Source organism: Lynx rufus, unplaced genomic scaffold (genome assembly GCF_022079265.1).
Source record: "Lynx rufus isolate CCGP_SWC_20201006 ecotype Redwood Valley unplaced genomic scaffold, mLynRuf1.p SCAF_3, whole genome shotgun sequence".
NCBI classification, from domain to species: Eukaryota; Metazoa; Chordata; class Mammalia; order Carnivora; family Felidae; genus Lynx; species Lynx rufus.
Genome location: NW_025814845.1, coordinates 125,439,532 through 125,459,976, shown reverse-complemented (window position 1 = coordinate 125,459,976; position 20,445 = coordinate 125,439,532). Strand labels below are relative to the sequence as shown.

Sequence of the window (20,445 nt, the reverse complement as noted above, 5' to 3'; positions counted from 1 at the left end):
CCTGGCACATAAAACATACTGCCTTCTTATCTCTTCAACACCTTAAGAGGTCATGACACTGTCAGCTTGGGCACACAGCACTGTGCTTTGTGATTCATATGGAACCACTTTTTTAATGTGAATGTAACACTCAAAATTAAGATCAAGTATATAAGGAAATTTGCATGTGTATGGAATACAACTTGAGCATTAAATTTTTTGTTGTTTTTAAACCATTACTAATATGAATTTGAGTTTCATGTTGAAATTTACAAAGGGGGAAAAAAAAGTTTTTCCTCTATGGCTGGATGTAGAATCATTCCCCAGAAGGATGTTCCTTATTATCTTGTATTTCAGAAATCAGAAAAGAGTACCATAGGGACCACGGTTCTCATTTTATTTCTAACCACTTGCCTGAAAATACTACTTATCAATCCTTGTGAGTCATGCAGCCAGGATCAGCAACTGTAGCAAAAATGTTTACCCACAGCATTAAGGAATTATTCTCAATATACCAACCATGAATCATGTGTAACTATTGCTCTACTTTATTATGAGACATGAAAATATTTCAATAATATCACATTTGTTGATCCTCAGTAGCTATAATAATGAATTACTTTGAATTTAGGATATGCTCTGTGAAATTAACTAACTGCCCTCTGACACATTCTAGGTTTTCAAATGTAACTTATACCTAAAGCTTACTGTTTAAGAGATATCATTTGCTACCTACATGCGCACATATGTATACACCCATATGTGTATGTCCCTCATATCGTCCCTTTTGCCTTTGCTATCATGAATCTCAGAACCAAATTTAGTGTCCACTGCAGTAAGAGAATTATCTCTAGGTCAAGATATCATTTAGGTTCTTGTCTTATCTTCATGCATCCATGTGTACATATCATTTTACTCTAAGCCACCTCAAATATTCTGACAATAGATGAAGTACACATTATAACAAAAGAATAGCATCCACAGAATATCTGTGCTAGCTCCCACACATGTGGAGCGTTTCCTGAGCACTGAATGCCCCGTGCTTGTCTAAGTAATCACTCAGTCCGTGTTGGCAAAGGACAGTGCAAATGCTAAACAGAAGTAGGAAAAGAAGCAACATTTACTAGGAATCTAGTCACTATTTGTCAGTCGCTTTGCGAAGTACTTGTGTAATGTCTTAACACTTTATCCTTAGAACAGCCTTTTGAGGTAAATGCAAACCTAGGTTTCTGACATCCAAGCTCACATTTTTTTCTGCTACATTACACAACATCACCTTGTTTTTTTTAATTATTATTATTAATTTAAGTAGACTTCATGCACAGTGCAGAGCCCAAGGTGGGGCTTGAACTCACAACTCTGAGATCAAGACCTGAGCTGAGATCAAGAGTCGGACACTCAACCCACTGAGCCACCCAGCTGCTCCACAATATCTAACCTTTTAAAGAGGAATCCTTCAGTAAAAAGAATTTTTCAAGTGAAAATGACAGCTGCAAAGCTGAAAATACTTGATTCCTTGAAAAGCTAGAAACTAGAGGTGTATTACACTGAGTTGCGGTGTAACTCAGAATCACACTAGACTTTGTGCAGGGAGGAGAATCTATACCCCTTAATGAGCAGGGGTGGGAAGTCTATGCCCAGCCTGAGACTCAGCAAATGCTCCCAAATCTCCGGGAAGAGCGGCGGTTCTCAGACCCTAGCGCACCATGGCTGGGAGGCTGGGGACAGGGCCACCTACCTGTTTCCAAACTCCTATGTCTAAGTTACAGAGCCACAGCACAAAGCAGCAGACAGTGCCCTGGTCCCTCAGCCAACTCCTTGTGGACACAGAAACAAAGACTCAGCAAACCCTCCACATTTGTTCACTTACTTAGAGGCCTCTGGATCATCTGTGCCAGGCTTGTCTTTTATTGCACTAACAAGCAGAGTTAGATGTACTTTTGTGAACATGCAAAGGCGAGCAAATGCACTTAATTCACTCTACATGAAGCCAAGATGACAGGAGTTACTACCACCGCAGTAAAAGAGGCATTTTGTTTTCAGGCTAAATGGATCTATCACTTCAGTTCTCCTCTGAAGTTGGAAGAGTCTGTAAATTTACCTCTATTCAGAGGCTCTGTTAGTGATGCTAATTTAGAGTGACATATGTAAAGTAATCCCCATTACCAGTACCCCAGGAGCTCTCTCAAACTGGAGTTAAAATAAGATGTCTACCACCTAAGGAGACTACACCTTTCAAAAGTTATCTTTTTCAATAAAGGGCTCAAGAGAAAGTCTTCTTGGGAACTTTCTGCATCACGGAACCTCCCCCAGGACCACCGGCAGTGTTACACTGGAAACACTGAGCAGGTCCTGCAACATTTTCTCCACCACTGTGTGTTATCTCAGCTTCAGTACTCTCCTCCACAATGGCTTGTATTCTAAGCACACAGTGAATGTTTCTGTTGGAATGTGGGAGATGTCAGCCTTTGTCTTCCAACCTCTGAACTATGCCTGTAAAATTGTCTAGGAAGGAACAATCCACTTTTTAAACTAATCATTATCGGAAGCAAAACAAAAGTAGTCCATAAAAATCTTTCCAAATGTCATCTTCCTATTTCTTAGGCGACCCACATGTAATCTTTGTTTCTAATATGTAAACTCTATAGATTACATTTGTCAGAAAAAAAAATCTCTGAATGCAATATGAACGTCACTTTTATCTTGAACTGCAGTGAACTTACATTATTCAGCCATCTACCATTATTCACGTTAAGTGATTCAGGATTCTAACTCCAAATAATTTACATATGAATCATTTCATGGCAGTGGTCCATGGTTCTGAGTGAGAGTAAATAACAAAGAAAACTGCTAACTTGGCAAAGGATACCACCTTATCTTTGGCTGTGGTGGTTTTTAATGTATAAAAGGGGGAGTGGGGGTGGAGAGAGAAATGGATTAGGGAATAAACAACTCTCCCAAACCAGACTCATCATCTTGTCTCCACCCACCCCAGCTCCACAAAGCAGCCCTTTCCTCCTGTGCCTTCTGTCTTATTGAATGAACTTGGCTGTCCAAGTCAGACAGGAATCCCCAAGCCCTTCCCTCATCTGCTACCAACAGCCCCTCAATCCCAAATCCCTGCCAGGAGACCTTCTCAACAGCCTCTGAATCCATCCTTTCACCTCTATCCCTATTACCAATCTCTCACTTGGACCTCTAGAAATTTGCAAAAGTTTTCTCTGTCTGGAATTCCCACCCACCTCCTCCACTCCTCGGGGGAACTCCTATGTATTCCTCAGGTCTAGATTGGACCGACCTCTCCTCCTCTAAATAGACTCCCCTACTCAACCATGGCTGAGTGAGGCACTGTTCTTACTTTCCTCAATTCCCACTGTTCCAACCACTGCTCTCATCCTGCTGTCTGGAAGCTTCTGTTCAATCTTGCTCTCCAGCAACGAGCATAGGTGTGAAATGTCTGAGTGAATAAGCACATTGCACATTGCTCTTGGCCAACGGTGACTTTCCAGGTGGTATCCACACTGCTTAATGAGTATTGCTGAGGATAATACAGTAAGAGAGAGAAAATGTTCAGATCACCCCATGTGATTTCCGTGGTAGATGTATGGAGTGGATTGAATGATGGCCACCCACAGATACCAAGGCCTAACCCCTGGAACTTGTAAACAGTACCTTATTTGGAGAAAGGGTCTTTGCAGATGTGATTAAGGATTCTGCAATGAGGAAATAACTCTGGACTATCTGGGTACCATCACAATTGCCCTTATGAAGGGAAACAGAGGGAGATTTCACAAACAGAAGAGGTAAAATAAACGCATAGAAGAGAAAGTGATGTGAAGACAAGAGGCAGAGGTTGGAGCGACGTGGCCACAAGCCAAGGAATGCCATCAGCCACCAGAAGCTACTCAAAGAACAGATTTTCCTCTAGAGCACCAAAGGGAGCATGGATTTCAGACTTCTGGCCTCCCAGAACTGTGAGAGAATAAATTCCTGCTGTTATAAGCCACCAAGTTTGTGGTAATTCATTCCAACAGCCTCAGGAAGCTAATACAATATACATTTGGGTTTACGTTGTGCTAGGTTCCATTACATGTAGATAATGAATACATAACTGTGGGAAGTGAAGGATGCATCCCCAAGCGAAGGATGCGGCACCATAACAGACAGCTCAGAGCTTCATACCCTGTGCAAATTTAATAAATAATCATTTAGAATGAGTATTATTTAGACCACTAGATATGGAAGAATTCTTAAATTTACACACATCACAGCCTTCTCAACAGCGTCCATAAATGTGGCCCCACAGCACGGCTTGCAATAACCTCCTACTTAGAAGCACCTAACACATTTTCCATCCTCTGTGCCCTTGCTCAGGCCATGCAGGCCACCTGGAAGGCTTTCCTTGCTTCCTTGCTTTCCTGGTTTTCCTTGCTGCCTATTGAAATCCTCCCCACTGCTCGAGGCCCAGCTCAAATGCTTGCTCTCTGGCATCTTCACCGGTCACCTAACTTCTCTCTCATGTGCTACCTCCAAACTCCCCTAACATTCTCTATAGAACTGGTATTAATTTATATGCTAAATTACACTCTTCCTAGCAGTTTCCTGCACACACGTTAAATTTTAGGAACATGAGCAAACCAATCTAACAATGTATATGGAAATTACAGAAAAGCAAACAGAAGGCCAGAAATGTTACACACTTTTTTCCCAGGTTCTTATTAAGTGAACAAGTGAATAAATTGAACTTGGATAGGGAACATGGCAGACTGGCTAACGTAATAGGGTATGGCACCAACTAGCACAAAATTCCAATCACTGTTCTGCCTCTGTGGGACTTTTGGGAAGCTATTTAATCTGAATCTCTCTTATCAGTGAAACTGGTATATCTTGTTGAGCAAGGCATTAAAGGTAATGTGCAAAATTTTTCTATGTCCAAGCCTGGATAGATTATACATTTTAGTAAAACACAAATATCATTGTCAGCATTATTAATTTTTCTGTGTACAACCCACAAAGCAGAGGTAACTGACAATACCACAGAGTAGTAGCTAATTCCACTATACCACCCTCTAAATTTTGTTTTTAAAAACAAATTATCTATACCATTTTTTTCTAAAAGTAATATTTAATGGAAAAAGCAACTTATTTGGAACAAAGCAAGGGCTAAAATTATAATTTTAGGGGTGCGTGGGTAGCTCAGTTGGTTAAGCATCTGACTCTTGATTTTGGCTCAGGTTACGATCTCACAGTTCATAGGATCAAGCCACACATTGGGCTCTGCGCTGACAGCATGGAGCCTACTTGGGATTCTCTCACTCTCTCTCTCAAAATAAACTTTGTAAAAAAGTCTAAATAAATAAATAAATAAAATTATCATTTTATATAGTCAATATTGAAATAGTTGCTCAAATAAGCAAAATGTAAGAATGCAAATAGGTATATGATCATGAATTATAAAAATAGAATGACATTTAATAACAAAGAAAAACAGATCCAAATGTTTAAAGTGACCTAATCATTTGCCTCAACACTTAGTGCACCAGATTAAAAGTTTTTGCATATAAAGAGCTTTTTCTCAACTACTAAAACAGCTGCTTAAAGTTTAATCAGGTAAACAATATCCCTACCATAGCAATTATTATTATTATCATTATTATTATTATTTTTTTTTTACTTTTTTGAATAATACAGTTGTTTAGAACTGGGCTCCCAAAATTATGACACATTCTGCCTAAAGCACACCATACCAGAAAGAGCAACACTTGCATCTGGGGAAAAGGCTTTGCAGTTAAAAATGTAATAATATTGTTAGAACAAGTAAAAGCACACAGAATTACTTAACAAAAATTAACTGTAAAAAAAAACTTATTCTTCAAAGAAAGGGGGGGGGCATTTCAGATAGCCTCAGCTTCATAAGCTGTCACAGTGTGGCAAAAAAAAAAAAAAAAGATATGACAAATGTGCCTTTTGCGTTTCTGAAACTTCACCATAATAATAATACTTTAAGTTTTTTAAGAATTCACAATTTTATACAAATCCAATAAAGACTAGTTTACGAGTTTCATAAATATAACATTACTACTATCACTTCAAATTCTCCTAATTATAAATTCTGAATTCCTGTGGCATATTAATAATGTTAACAGTTAATATGTGTTAAATTCCTATATACTGATACTTCTCTACATTTTTTCCATATCTTAATTCAGTTAATACTCATGATGACCTTGTGTCTTAGATTTTATTAACAACCACATTTTAGGGATTAAGTAACTTTTCCAAGATAACGGAACAAAAAGAGGCATGGAACCAAGACTCAACTTTATACAATATGGCACTAGAACAGCACTGTTCAACAGAAATATAATGTGATCCACACGTACAAATCTAAATTTTCTCATATCCCCATTAAGAAATGTAAAAGGAAGCAGATAAAATAACTTATGTAACCCAATTTTTCCAAAGTATTATTGTTTCAACATGCAGTCAAATACAAAAGACATTAATGAGGTACCACATTCTTTTTTTAAGTCTTCAAAAGTCTACTGTGTATTTTACATCTACATTTCAGTTCAGACTAGCCACATTTCAGATAGCCACATGTGTTACTGAGTTCGAGAGACTTGCTCTCTTAAATGCTGTGCTACCAGAAAGTAATCTAAAAAAGTCTTTGTCATCCCTGTTATAGAATATTTTTCAAACATAATTAACTTAGCAATACTCCAGCAGCACTTCATCATTTGATCTTTCCCAGCCCAGCTTAAGAGTGGGACAGGAGAAAAAAGCTCATCTGGTGTTGGGGGGCGGGGAGGACAATTCTTCATGGTGTTTCTGCACATCTTCATCAGCTTTTGTGACAAACTATCTTCCCAAGGGTAGAGTTAGGGTCTCCCTCAGAGATAGAGGACAGATTTGGTTCCTGACCATGGTAATAAAAATAAAGTTCTCCTCTGGGGCAAGATTTGGACAGGTTTGGTAGGATCCCCTTCATAAGACTGGGGGTTTATTAGGCTTGAGGACCCTCAACTGTGATGGAAACATCTTGTGTGCACAGCGACTGCCGCAGCCCTTCCACATCACTTTTGTGGGGCTTGAGAGCTACGGGGAACCAAAGCCACCTCTGCCATGAGGAATAAAATCTTCTGTCACTGACCCAGCAACCTGGTGTCTTCTGCTAGAATCCATACAGCTAGCAGGCTAATTTGTTAGTTTGAAAGCAGGGTAAAGTCTTAGACCCATCACGGTTCTTGATATATCTTCTGGGGATTGCTGGGTTTGGAAATAGGCATCTCCCAAAGAAAAGAGCTTACATTTTTGATAGCTAAGACCACATGAACTCAATTTATTGTTTTATGATTAAATTTTTGAAACAATGACAGGACAAAACAAAAACAAATAAAGAAAAAACCCCAGCTTCATAGTGCTTCCCCCATTTTTGATCAGTGGCCTATTCCTGTTAAGGCCTTGTCAGTCAATGTCCACATAAATTCCAGCAAACACCTCACACCAAGGTTTCTCAGTTTCTTTTATACAACATTTATGTATACTGTACCTTTCCACAACATTTGGCTTTGTCTATAATCTTCAGGGCAAATTCCTTTCCAGTGGACCTATGAAACAAACAGAGAAAGGCAATTTAAAGATACAAATCAAAGATACAATCATTCTTGATTTTCTCTACAGTACAAATTCAGGGAAGAAGGGCTGGCTTCCTCCTTTGTACATCAGGAACAATGTTGAGTGGGGTCAGAGAGAAAGGTACCCCCCCAAAAAAAGAAAAATCCAAAGTCACCCTGTCAATCTTCTTTTATAAATATTAATTATAATATTATTAAATAACTCACATATTAAAAATACTTACATTGTATCAGAGTTGGACAAGGAACTTCTTCCATACTAAAATCTCAAAATAGTTTTCTTAGGAGGCAGAATAAAATTAAGAAAAATGAATCAAAGTAACTGAGAACTTTCTATTATCAATATATCTTTACATTAATCTATTAATGATTAAAAAGCCCTAGACTTTCAATATCTATTTCTCAGCAAAACTCCATCTGGTGTCACTTTATCCATAGCTTTCAAGGCTTATATCTGGTAGTAAAGAGATTGGTCATTTACTCGGACATACAAATGTTGATGTTGTTATTTCACTTTTAATCACCTTTAACATAATTTAATCTGAACACGCCAAAAAATTTCCTGTAGAATAGGAAAACACTTCAACAAAGAATATAGCAGTATTCTTGGAATATATTAGTTCTCTCAAGTCCAGCTGTTTTTGCCACATAGTCAAAGTCCATACTGATGAAGCTGACCTTAAAAGAATAACATTCATTTAAATTACTTCTCCATAACATAAACCAAACACGGATTCAGATTTCTTTTTTTTAATATATATTTTACTTATTTGAGAGAGAGCATGCACGCTACAGCATGTGCAGGGGAGGGGCAGAGAGAGAGGGAGAGAAAGAATCCCAAGCAGGCTCCGCGCTGTCAGCGAGAGTCCAATGTGGGGCTCAAACTCAGAAACAACAAGATCATGACCTCAGCTAAAATCAAGACTCAGAGGCTTACCCAGCTGAGCCACCCAGGCGCCCCGGACTCAGACTTCTAATGAGTCTTCAGAGGTCATATTTTAGCTGCTTAATTTGTTACCTGGGAGACAAGCTGTGCACCAGGGCTAAGTCAAACAACATAGAGGACAGGGAAGCGTCCTCTACAAGGGGCACCGAAGCTTCACTGGAGACTGGCGAAATGGAAAAACTGTACCTACAACTTTCTGGAAAATTCCCCACAAATAATAAAAATTACCACTTACAACAGGTCAGACATTGGTCTATAAACAAAAAGACTCTAATCTGAGTCTTTTCCAGTTTTTATATTGTTTAAAAAAGGCCTGGAATTTAAAAGAATGGATTTCTTACCATTTGAGAATTTAGGACTTTAAACAAAATGAGGCTGAATAAGCAAAAATATAATTTTAATATAGGCAAAAGTTGGCTGACTCTGATCTTAATAGAGTCAGAGCTCATGTATCCTGAACTACTAGTATAAACAACTAAGTATTAACTGAGAACAGTGCCTGACACAGGTAAGTGCTATATACATTTATTTTTTAAATGATAAATCTCTCACCTCAACTGCATACAAAACAACTTCATATTCTGTGTGTATACCCGTATTTTTTCTGGTCAAACTGCCTGTGGGCTTACAAAGCAGCTGATCTTAACAGCAGACTTTTCCAGAAAGGGGGAAATAGAGATTTCCCAGGAAGGCATTTTATTCATACATTCAGGTAAGAATAGACTCTAAGGAAAAAATGTATGTGTAGGTGAACAAATGATTATCCTCACCTGTCCATGCACTCTTTGACTACTGCAAAATTCCCATCACCAATAACCTTCCCAATTTTGTATTTCTCAAGAAGAGTTGATGATTCAGAGCACCTGTTTCCATTCACACCTGCACAAAAGGATAAATGCAAAGTCTAGCAAACACATCAGCATTTCATCTAGATTCCTACATATCTGGGCAATAATAAATTGCAATGCATTCATTTCTAAGTCAATGATGAATCATTAGAAAATTTCTAAGCATATCTTTTGAGGAGAACACCTGAATCACCAATTTGCTTTTAACCTTGCTGTGGAATCTGAAACAAACATAATCAATAAAACTAACAAATTCCCCAAACATCAGCTGAAATAAGTAAAAAGGAAGCTTAACCTAAGCTTTGTAAACTTTTCTGTTAACACTCAAGAAAGGGGAAGGGGACAATGGTGGGGATTTAATCTCATCTTATAAATTTTTAAGATTTCTCCTCAGGATTTTCTAGTAAAGCAAATTCCACCCAGCTGGGATACCTGTGAAGGCTAACTCCTGCCTCGAAGTCTTCTCAAAAAGGGGAAGGGGGAGAGGCAGGAGGACAAAGTGGTTAAAATGACTACTTTTACAATGCATCCCCAGTGCCCAGCACATAGCAGATAACCAATGAAGAAACATACTTTTGCTACCTAATTGAGAGAAAGTCTATGTGTAGGACTTGTGAGCAGACTGCCACTAAGGAAAAAAAATACATAAGCCCAAGTGTAAAATCTGAAATTGGGTTAGCTTAATTAGAAGCAAGGAAACTTTATATATCTTGTAGTGACTCCCACCCACTACAGCTCAATAGGCTAACTGGTGACATGATTACATCCCTGTTTAGGAAGATTATAATTTAGCATCAAGTGGGTTTTGGGTGGCCACCAAGTTCACATAGATAACTTCCTGTATAAAAGAAATCATCAGATTGAGGACTACCTTCAGGACTCATGCAACGACCAAGTTCAGGTCCACCATTTACATTCGAAGAAGATCTGCCGTGTGCAGAAATCTGCTGAAAAAAGAGAGTGACCATTACTTATCAGGATAAATTTACAAATATTCAGCTAGCAAATCCTTAAAGAATAGAAGATGCTTATATCATGCAAAAATATAATGATACAAAAAGAGAGGAGGCATCTCTTTCTCATCTCTTCCATACACACACACACACACACACACACACACACACACACACACACACACACACCATTAACATATCTCTTCCTTAAAGTATTTTCAATTCAGATTGGATGTCAGGAAACTTGACAGTATGTTATTCTCTTTGATACTGTTTTGCTTGTGACCTCAGGGGAATAAAGTAAAGGAAACTATCATGGCACCACCACTGAACAAGGAACTATAGGTAATTCCAAGAAATGTCAGCACCGAGTCCCCAGATCCCACTACCGCCCTGTGGCCGACCCCAGGGGGGGCCCTAAGGGGGAGCCCTTCTCTGAACTCCAGCCCCATGCCCAGCACTGTACCACCTTCCACACCCTCCTGTGGCTTCAGGATCCAGAGTGTAGCCCTGGCTCAACCCTCTTCTTTACTGACCCCAAGACAGCAAGAATTCCTCCTAAGCATGTTAAAAACTTTTACTACTAGGAACCAGAGGGAAATAAAAGATAAAACTAAAAGATTCCAACTCAGTGACGCTGCAGTTCCCAGTCACAAAAATATCTGTAATCCTTAGAAGAATTAAAAAACTCATATTAGGGGTGCCTGGGTGGCCCAGTCGGTTAAGCGTCTGGTTTTTGAATATTGATTGGCCCAGGCCATGACCGGGCAGCTTCGTGGGCTCAAGCCCCGCGTCAGGCTCTGTGCCGACAGGCCAGAGCCTGCTTGGGATTTTTTCCCTCTCTCTCTGTCCCTCCCCTGCTCATGAGAACTGTCTCTCAAAATAAATAAAACTTAAAGAAAAAAAGAAAAACTCGTATTATTCATATCATGTTTATTATTACGTATGCTTAGGGAATTTTTTTTCTTTTTTTCTTTATCCCTAAGGGCTCGTAGGCTTTTAAACTCAAATTTTGCTCTTTGAACTTTGTGTTTCTTTCTTTAATGATTCCTTTCAGGAGCTTCCAAGGTCAAAGGACTTACCAGATACTGAGAAGCCTCTTTGACATCTTTTGTACTGCTGTGCATACCTGCTTGCCTCGATGCCCAAGCTGTCCTGGTACCTCTGTCCCATAATGGCTGTGCCTTATTCATCACTGCATCTCCCGTATGCAGCACAGTGCCTGGTACACACAATCCTGATTTAATACTTGCTGATCAAAAACACAAACGACAAAGGGCCTACTCCCTTCCTCTGGATGAAGTAAGAACCTTGCTGAGACTGAATTTGGTTCAAAACCCAGGAAAGCCCAATACTGATTTACACACATTGCTTCGAATAGGATCATCCAGAAGGTCTTCTGGAATAAGATATGAGTCTCAAGAATAAGAGGCATTAAAAATTGGTCTGCTTTCTCAGATCCCATGTAGCCACACCTTGTGTGGACAGTAAAACCAGCAGCAGCATGTCCTGTTGGGAAACCTAAGGCCAAGGGAAGGCAGTTCTGAGAGTCAACCAGTCAGCTCCTGCCCTGAGTGGCAACCATGCTTCTCACAAGTTCTGCCTCCTTCACTCTGACATGGAGAATAACTGTAGCAACGTGTGTACGTGCAGGGTCCCTTTCAGGCCACCCTTTATCTTGAAAACGCTACAGTCAGCTCACACTTCACCATCCACAGACTCCTCGGAGTTCAATCATTCTGTTTCTCACAAGGTAAATGGAGGACAAAGTTTTTCACATGTTAGCCTTTTTGTTTTCTCCTGGTTTTGTTTTTTTTTCCTGCTGAAATGAAAAGCAACTCCAGAATCAGCAGTATTCTATGTTAGAATGTTTAAAAGGTAGATTGTTTAAAACTAAAGCCCAGAGAGGCGGCTTAAAGGGAAGCCGAAAAGAAAACTACAAGGTTCTTCAGTCAGTTCTGTTTCCACAGCTACCAAGCCGGTCCTGGTCCTCCTCGGGCTTCTCCTGGAGCCTCATCAAAAGCCTCCTTAGTTACTTTCAGTTTCAGCCACATTCCACACAGGATTGCCAGGAAACTTCTGCAAGCGTAGTTCTGGTATGACCCCTATGATCGATCTAAAACCTCAGTGGGTCTTTGTGACCAACAGAATAACACCAATAGGATAATCCCATGATTTGTCTCCCTACCTACCTGTCCAATTTGTTTCCCAACACTTTTTATCATGCATTTTATACATTAAATGAATCTTTTTTTAAAGTTGCTTAAACTTCTTAAATCTTAATTTTCTACTTTGAATATAGGGGTAGTAGCAGCTCCTAGCTCAAAGATTTGCAAGTAAATTTAAATTAGCTCATACATGTAAACACATTTAGCGTGTCAACTCACTGACATGTAATTAAGTCATTATTAGTTATTAGTATACCTTTCCTTAAAATATAGTAAGTACAAAATAATAAATTATTAGTCATTATTATATTACATATATGTGATATATATTATATATAAGTCGTTATTAGTTATTAGTATACCTTTCCTTAAAATACCTAGCATAGAGCCTAGAATCCAGTGACTGAGAAATGTTTTCCAACTACTGAATGTACAATGGCTACAAGAGCTCTTTTGCTACATAATTCATTCCTCTTCTAATCTAACCCTTCGTAGACTGAAAACGGTCAGTCAAGTGAATAAGAGATCCAAATTAAATTCATATTAGCCAGGGGTGCCTGGGTGGCTCAGTCAGTTAGGCATCTGACTTCAGCTCAGGTCATGATCTCAGGGTTTGTGAGTTCAAGCCTCATGTCAGGGTCTGTGCTGACAGCTCAGCTTTGGATTCCGTGTCTCCCTCTCTCTTACCACCCTTCCCCCACTTGCGCACGCGCTCTCTCTCAAAAGTGAATAAACATTAAAAAAAAAAACTTTAAAAAATTCATATCAGCCAAATTCTTAACGGAATAAAGACAAGAAGAATGTCATTTTGGAGAAAGTATATCCCAAAAAATAAATGGAAAGATCCCTTTTTATTTTTAAAGTTTATTTATTGGGGTGCCTGGGTGGCTCGGTCAGTTAAATGCCTGACTTTGGCTCAGATCATGATTTCATGGTCTGTGAGTTGGAGCACTGCATCAGACTCTGTGCTGACAGTTCAGAACCTTGGTCCTGCTCCGGATTCTGTGTCTCCTTCTCTCTCTGCTCCTCCCCTGCTCACACTCTGTGTCTTCCTTTCTCTCAAAAATAAACCCTAAAAAAATTTTTAAATGAAGTTTATTTTGAGAGAGACAAAGATAGCATGAATGGGAGAGGGGCAGAGAGAGAGAGAGGCAGAGAGAGAATCCCAAGCAGGCTCCACACTTTCAGCGCAGAACCTGATGTGGGGCTCAAACTCACAAACCATGAAATCGTGACCTGAACTGAAATCAAGAGTCTGACTGAGACACCCATGTGCCCTGGAAAGATCCCTTTTGATCACTGCTCACCCCTAGATTACAGTGATGGGGGAGGGGGACTGTTAATACCTGGAAACAGCAGGGGCAGTGACCATCTTATCTGCATGTCTAAATTTCACAGCCCAGAATGGGGCAGCCCCACACCCTCAGGCCACAGCTGGCTGAGTCAGGCCTGGGTGCTGAGCAGAAACCATCTCTCCTCCAAACACTCTGAGCCTATGGACGTGTGCAGTATGTAGGCCTCACGGCCACTGCTGAAGTCCTCAGACCTGCCTTTGTGCCTGCCTTCTCCCACACCTGCCTGCTTGCTTAGCTCTCCTGGAAGTAGATAGCTTTCTTCTAACAAGCCCCTTTCTTGAGCTAATTTGAGTACATTTTGGTTCACTGAAAGCTGATGTGTTCTAACTCAAGGCTTCTCTAAGAGGGAACTCTTGGAAGGGACTAAAATGCAGGCATTTTTACCTCCATATACATTTTCACATGGATGAGTGACTCCTCAGAGTGTTTACTAATTGAGTTCCTGTGAACCACTGTAACTTTCCCAGTGTTTGTTTTGATTAACCCTCCAACACTGACCTATTCTGAATCCCAGGAATTCAGTAACAGTCCAGCAATTGCAAACACGGATTATGTTGGGATTCAGAGGCAGCAAAGAACAAGGAAAGAGACCAGGAGACAGAGCAGGTGTGGGAACTGGTTCCCTAGTAACTAAAGAGAGCAGGACCTAGGCTGAAGCCTGAGCAGGGGAACTGGCCCGTGGTGGGGGGGGGGGGGCAATGAAATGATACTTTCAGGAGTACCTGACAAAGGTTTCACTAAATCACCAGGAAGTGTAGACTTCTTAGCAAATACTGATGGCAAGAAGGGCATTTTTCAAAACTCTCAAACTGAAATTTTTTTAAGTGCTAAACCTCAAGCAATTACCAAAACAAAACCAAAAACCTCTGTAGAGTTAACAGGAGTGACATATCTAATTACCTATCCAAATAATGTTCCTTTATTTGAAAATAAAGCTTGGAAAATGAAAACACAAAGGGGAATCATTTTATTACAGCACAGCTGAATAGACAGGGACATGATTTGACACAGCAACAGCTTTCCTTTCCTCCCTCAGCAATAATCTAGGCTGAATTGTTAGAGAATATAAAGATGAAGGGACACGATCATTACCGCCCAGAGGTTTACAATCTTATAAGGAGACACATGTACATGCTTAAAACCTTTCTGGGAAACCTCTTCATTCCAAGAAATGGTTGCTAAGGTTCTGATGATTACAAAGGACTCTGAACACCTGTGAGAGGCAGCCATTTTACTAAGGCATGAATCTGGACTTGTAATGCTTGAATCACACAGCTAGTGATTAAGTTCACTTGACCCCCCAGCAATGAAGCTTGGTGCTCCAAGGGTACAAGAAAAGCTGGGTATTCACCAAGATCCCTGGACAGATCCCTGGCAAATGTGAAGTGTCTATTGTGCAGCATAAAGCAAAGCATTCCCAGTGCCCTGAGAGGCATGCAGACAAAGAGCAATGAAAATGCAGGGGATGAAGCTAGGACTACAAAATTCACAGTTTCCCAGGCACAATTTATGTATTTCCCTGTCCCTCTTAAGAATTATTCTCTTATTGAAGCAAGGATTGAATTAGCACCAGAGAGATTAAAATTTGGCGTTCTTGATTAAACCTGTCCCATTCCTATTGTCGAACTAACAATTTTTATTAAAATCTCTTAAAATGCTAATGAGCATTTATGCTTCCATCAGCAACTATGATGCTGAGACAGCACAAAGGAAGTGCCTACATGCTTCATGTTAGCGAGATCCTCCTCAATAAAGCCTAAATGGATGGCAGCATCTGGGCTCTTTCAAGATTATCTTCTATAATTACTAACTGGTTCAAAAAGATGTGATTATATTTAGGGGTGGGGAATCAGGGGGGGCATGTTTCCTAATGAGGCCCTGATTGGTCAAGGAGGGAAGGGGATGTAAAAGACCATGGAGATGTTGCTGAGAACATTATGTGACCAGGCTCCACGGCCCCATCTGGCAGCAGCAGTTCCATTTTTATGAGTAACCAAGGAAAGGAAACACATAAGAACCTGCTTCTGCTAAGAACATTTTTATTTTATTTTATTTTATTTTATTTTATTTTATTTTATTTTATTTTATTTTATTTTATTTATTTTTTATTCTATTCTATCTTATCTTTTTAAGAAAATTCAGTTCCTCAGTTGCACTAGCCATATTTCAGGTGCCTAACAGCCACACATGTCTGGTGACTACTGTATTGGACAATGCAGATACGGACATTTCCCATCATCTCTCATCATCTCAGAATGTTCTACTGAACAGCACTAGGTTAAGCACTTGAAAGATATATATATATATTTTCTTTCTTTTAACTGAAGTATAGTTGATGTGCAACATTACATTAGCTTTATGTGTACAACATAGTGATCTGACATTTATATACATTATAAAATGCCCAATACGATAAGTACAGTTACTATCTGTTATTATACAGAGTTATTACAATATTATTGACTATATTTCCTAGCTTATACTTTACCTCTTAATCTCCTTCACCTATTTCACCATCTCTCAATTCCCTTCCCTTCTGGCAACCACCAGTTTGTTCTCTGTACTTATGAGTCTATTTCTATTTTGTTCAGTTCTGCTGAAAACTTTAAAAGACTTGGGGTACCTGAGTGGCTCAGTCGGTTAAACATCCGACTTCGGCTCAGGTCATGATCTCATAATTCGTATGTTTGAGCCCCATGTCGGGCTCTGTGCTGACAGCTCAGAGCCTGGAGCCTGCTTCGCTTTCTGTCTCCCTCTCTCTGCATTACTTCCCAACTTGCACCCTGTTTCTCTCTCTCTCTCTCTCTCTCTCAAACATAAAGATTTTTTTAAAAATTTTTTAAAAACTTGAAAAGACTTGAAAATAGAGCAGAAAAAGTCTAAGGTGTTCTCAACTGCTAGCACCATTAAAAAAAGCATTCATGGCTGACTGAGTAAATGCTAAATGAGTAACATTTCAGCTTTCTACATTTAGGTAAGAAATCAAGTCAGAGTGGCCTATGTTAAATTTCTTTGGTAAGTAGATTGTTACAACTTCCACAAAACTTAAAATTTAAAGAGAAACATTAGGTACTACACTAAAAATGTAAAGCTTTATTCAAAAATGGGCAATTCTCAAAAAAAAGTAGAAATGACTATATCAATGGATTATAGCATATTGAGTTTCGAGTGTAATGCTAGACACTATTTAATTCTGACTTTTAATAAAAGGAAACACTTGAGCAGAATCTAGGAGATACTGTATAATGAGTCGACTTTCTTGATGCATCTTGGGAAATGGCACCCTGATTCAATTTTTAATTGGCCTACTGCAGGGGTCAGAAATATTTTCTGCAAAAGGCTAGAGAGTAGGGGTGCCTGGGTAGCTCAGTTGGTTGAGTGTCCAGCTCTTAGCTTTAGCTCAGGTCATGATCTCAAGATTCACAGGTTCAAGCCTCATGTCGAGCCCCACCGTGTCTGGCTCAGCACTGACAGCATGGAGCCTGCTTGGAATTCTCTGCCTTTCTCTCTCCCTGCCCTTCCCTGCTTATGCATATTCTCTCTCTCAAAAATAAATAAACAATAAACAAACAAACTTTTAAAAATAAAGGCTACAGAGTAATATTTTAGGCTTTGTGGTATGGTCTCTATCACAATTACTCAGCTCTCCTATTGTAGAATGAAAGCAGCCCCAGACCACATTTAAACGGAGTGTGTGACTGTGTTCCAGTAAAACTGAATTTAGAAAATCAGGCTATGGGCTGAATTTGGCCAGCAATAAACTCTTTGTCCACAAGAACCTTCTTAGGAATCTAATTCTTACACTTTCATACTCTAAAACAGAATAACCCTCAGGGTCTGTCTGTTGCTGTAAAGCAGTGTTTCTCTGGCCTTGGCTGTACATTAGGATCACCTGGGATGATCCGACATCTTCTATTGCTGGGTTGCAACCCAGAGTAAAGAATCCCTGGGGTAGAGTGTGGGTATCTGTATTTTTTTGAGCTCCACAGATGATCTAATGTGTGGCCAAGTTTGAGAACCTCTTTGGAGGAAGGTTCTGGCAGCAACTTTAATTCTTCAGCCACCTTAAGTTCTCTCTGTCACTCATCCAACAATCTAACCATTGCAAGTTATCTACTGCCAAAGAACAACTTTCTCTTTGTAAGAAAAGGAAAGAAGACACTTATTACAGTTTATTGAATGCCTACTTTGTGGCAAGTCCTAAAATGAGTACTTTATATGTTATGAATTAGGTATTATAATCTCCATTGATATGTGAAGAAACCAAAACTCAGAGAGGTTATATAACTTGCCCAAATGCCACAGCAAATGCAGAGTCAGAATCTAAACCCAGATCTGACTCCAGAGCCCAGGAGCTATTTGGCTATTCTCACACTGTCCCCTCCTCGGAGAGCACAAAGTCCTCCAAGGCTATTAAATTAATATAGGGATGCCACCCAGTATAAGACCCACTCATTAAAATATTCATTGTGGTATATTTGGAATGTGCTTTCAGATTACAGAACTATAGTCACATCCTTGTAATTTATTCAAATAATGTACCAATTCACAGCCTTTCCTCATATAAAGAGAACTTTAGAAAAATTTTTTTTCTTTAAAAAGATAACCTCTGAAATGTATTGAAGATTTTTTTAAGTCAGTATATTAGGTACTACTTGTAAATAGATTTACTTCCATTATCATTTTTGTGGATTTAATATTTTAAAAACATCAATTCCACTAAAAAAGAAAGCCAGTATGAATTACAATAAATGCTAAATTAAAAATGCATTTAATAACATAAATCTTCCAAAGAAGATATACAGATGGCCAACAGACACAAGAAAAGATGTTCAATGTCACTAATCATCAGGGAAATGCAAATCAAAACTGCAATGAGGTATCACCACACACCTATCAGAATGGCTAAAATAAAAAACACAAGAAACAAGTGTTGGTGAGGATGTGGAGAAAAAGGACCCCTCATTCACTGTTGGTAGAAATGCAAGCTGGTGCAGACACTGTGAAAAACATAGATATTCCTCAAAAAGTTAAAAATAGGGGAACTTAGGTGGCTTAGTCAGTTGACCGCCCAACTTTTGATTTCAGCTGAGGTTGTGATCTCATGATTGTGGGATGAAGCCCTGCATCAGGCTCCACACTGAGCATACAACCTGCTTAATATTCCCTCTCTCTCCCTCTGCCCCTCTCTCCCACTGTCTCTAATAATAATAATAATAATAATAATAATAATAATAATAACAACAACAACAACAAAATTACTCCATGACCCATTAATTCCATTAGTGGGTATATACCCAAAGAAAATGAAAACACTAAGTCAAAAAGATATACACATCCTTATGTTTACTGCAGCATTATTAACAACAGCCAAGATATGGAATTAACCCAAGTATCTATGATAAATGAATGGATAAAGAACATGTAGTGTATATATATACACAATGGAATATTATTCGGTCATAGAATGAAATATTGCCACTTGCAACAATATGGATGGATCTAGAGGGTATAATGCTAAGTGAGATAAGTCAGAGAAAGACATACCATATGATTTCACTCATAAATGGAATTTAAGAAACAAAACAAATGGAGAAAGAAAGAGACAAAAAAAACCCAGACTCTCAAATAAAGGGAAGTGGTGATTACCAAAAGGGAGGTTGGTGGGGGAATGGGTGAAACAGGTAAAGGGGATTAAGAGTAGACTTACTGTGATGAACACTGATTAATGTAATAGAATTAATGACTCATCATATTGTATGCCTGAAACTAATGTAACACCATGTTAATTACATTTGGATTTTAAGAATTAAAATAAAAACAAGAAATCTTTATCACTTTTATACTGGATTTGTGATAATTCACTCTGAAATACTTCATTATTAGTAATGAGATATGAGAACAATTAATGTGAATCTATACCTAAAGGCTAGTAATATAGAAAATGTATTCTTATCTGTAGCCATACCTTAGACTTGTTTTCATTTGGCAAAATTAGTGGTGCTTGATATTTGTGATTGGTTAATAGTGGTAAATAGTGAATTTTCCGGCTACAGAGAACACACAGCCTGTACATGTACAATTCAACAGTCTCTGAAAGGGGCTGTCTGTTCCTTTGAGTATCCCTGCTATCTCAGTCGACCACATGGTCCACCAAAACCGGCACAGATTCTCTGCATATCCTTACGAGTGAGCCTTTCATGCCAATTGTTGCTTACTGGATTTTTAAGCAACAGACATGTGGTAAACCATGCCTACCTGCTAAAAATGTCTGTATGCTTTCACTGTGAGGTCTCACCAATTTCTAGGATGCCAGGGTGCTAGGAGAGGTGCCTGACTCTTCAGCTCAAACTATGGAAGTTACCACAGTCAGTCACCAGCACAGACCAATTTAAATGCTACAACGTCTAAGTCTTAATTCCATCCAATTATCTTTAATATACTACCAAGAAGAGTTTCTAATGGCTAACTTTCATGAATAAGGGAGCATTTAAGATTAACACAGGAGTTGCTTATATCCAAATAAAATTCTTAAAATTGATCCTATTTATACACTGAT

General features: G+C 39.0%; 1 protein-coding gene across 2 annotated transcripts in view; it reads right to left on the bottom strand.

Moving 5' to 3' along the window:
- DCLK2 (doublecortin like kinase 2) overlaps window positions 1-20,445 on the bottom strand; it is a 153,084-nt gene that overhangs the window by 22,555 nt on the left and 110,084 nt on the right. For both annotated transcript variants that reach the window (XM_047092192.1, XM_047092191.1), the window contains 3 exons: window positions 10,282-10,357; window positions 9,333-9,441; window positions 7,532-7,589 (listed from right to left, as the gene is read on the bottom strand). In XM_047092192.1, coding sequence (XP_046948148.1) covers window positions 7,532-7,589; window positions 9,333-9,441; window positions 10,282-10,357 — 243 coding nt within the window. The remainder of the gene's footprint in view (window positions 1-7,531; window positions 7,590-9,332; window positions 9,442-10,281; window positions 10,358-20,445) is intronic.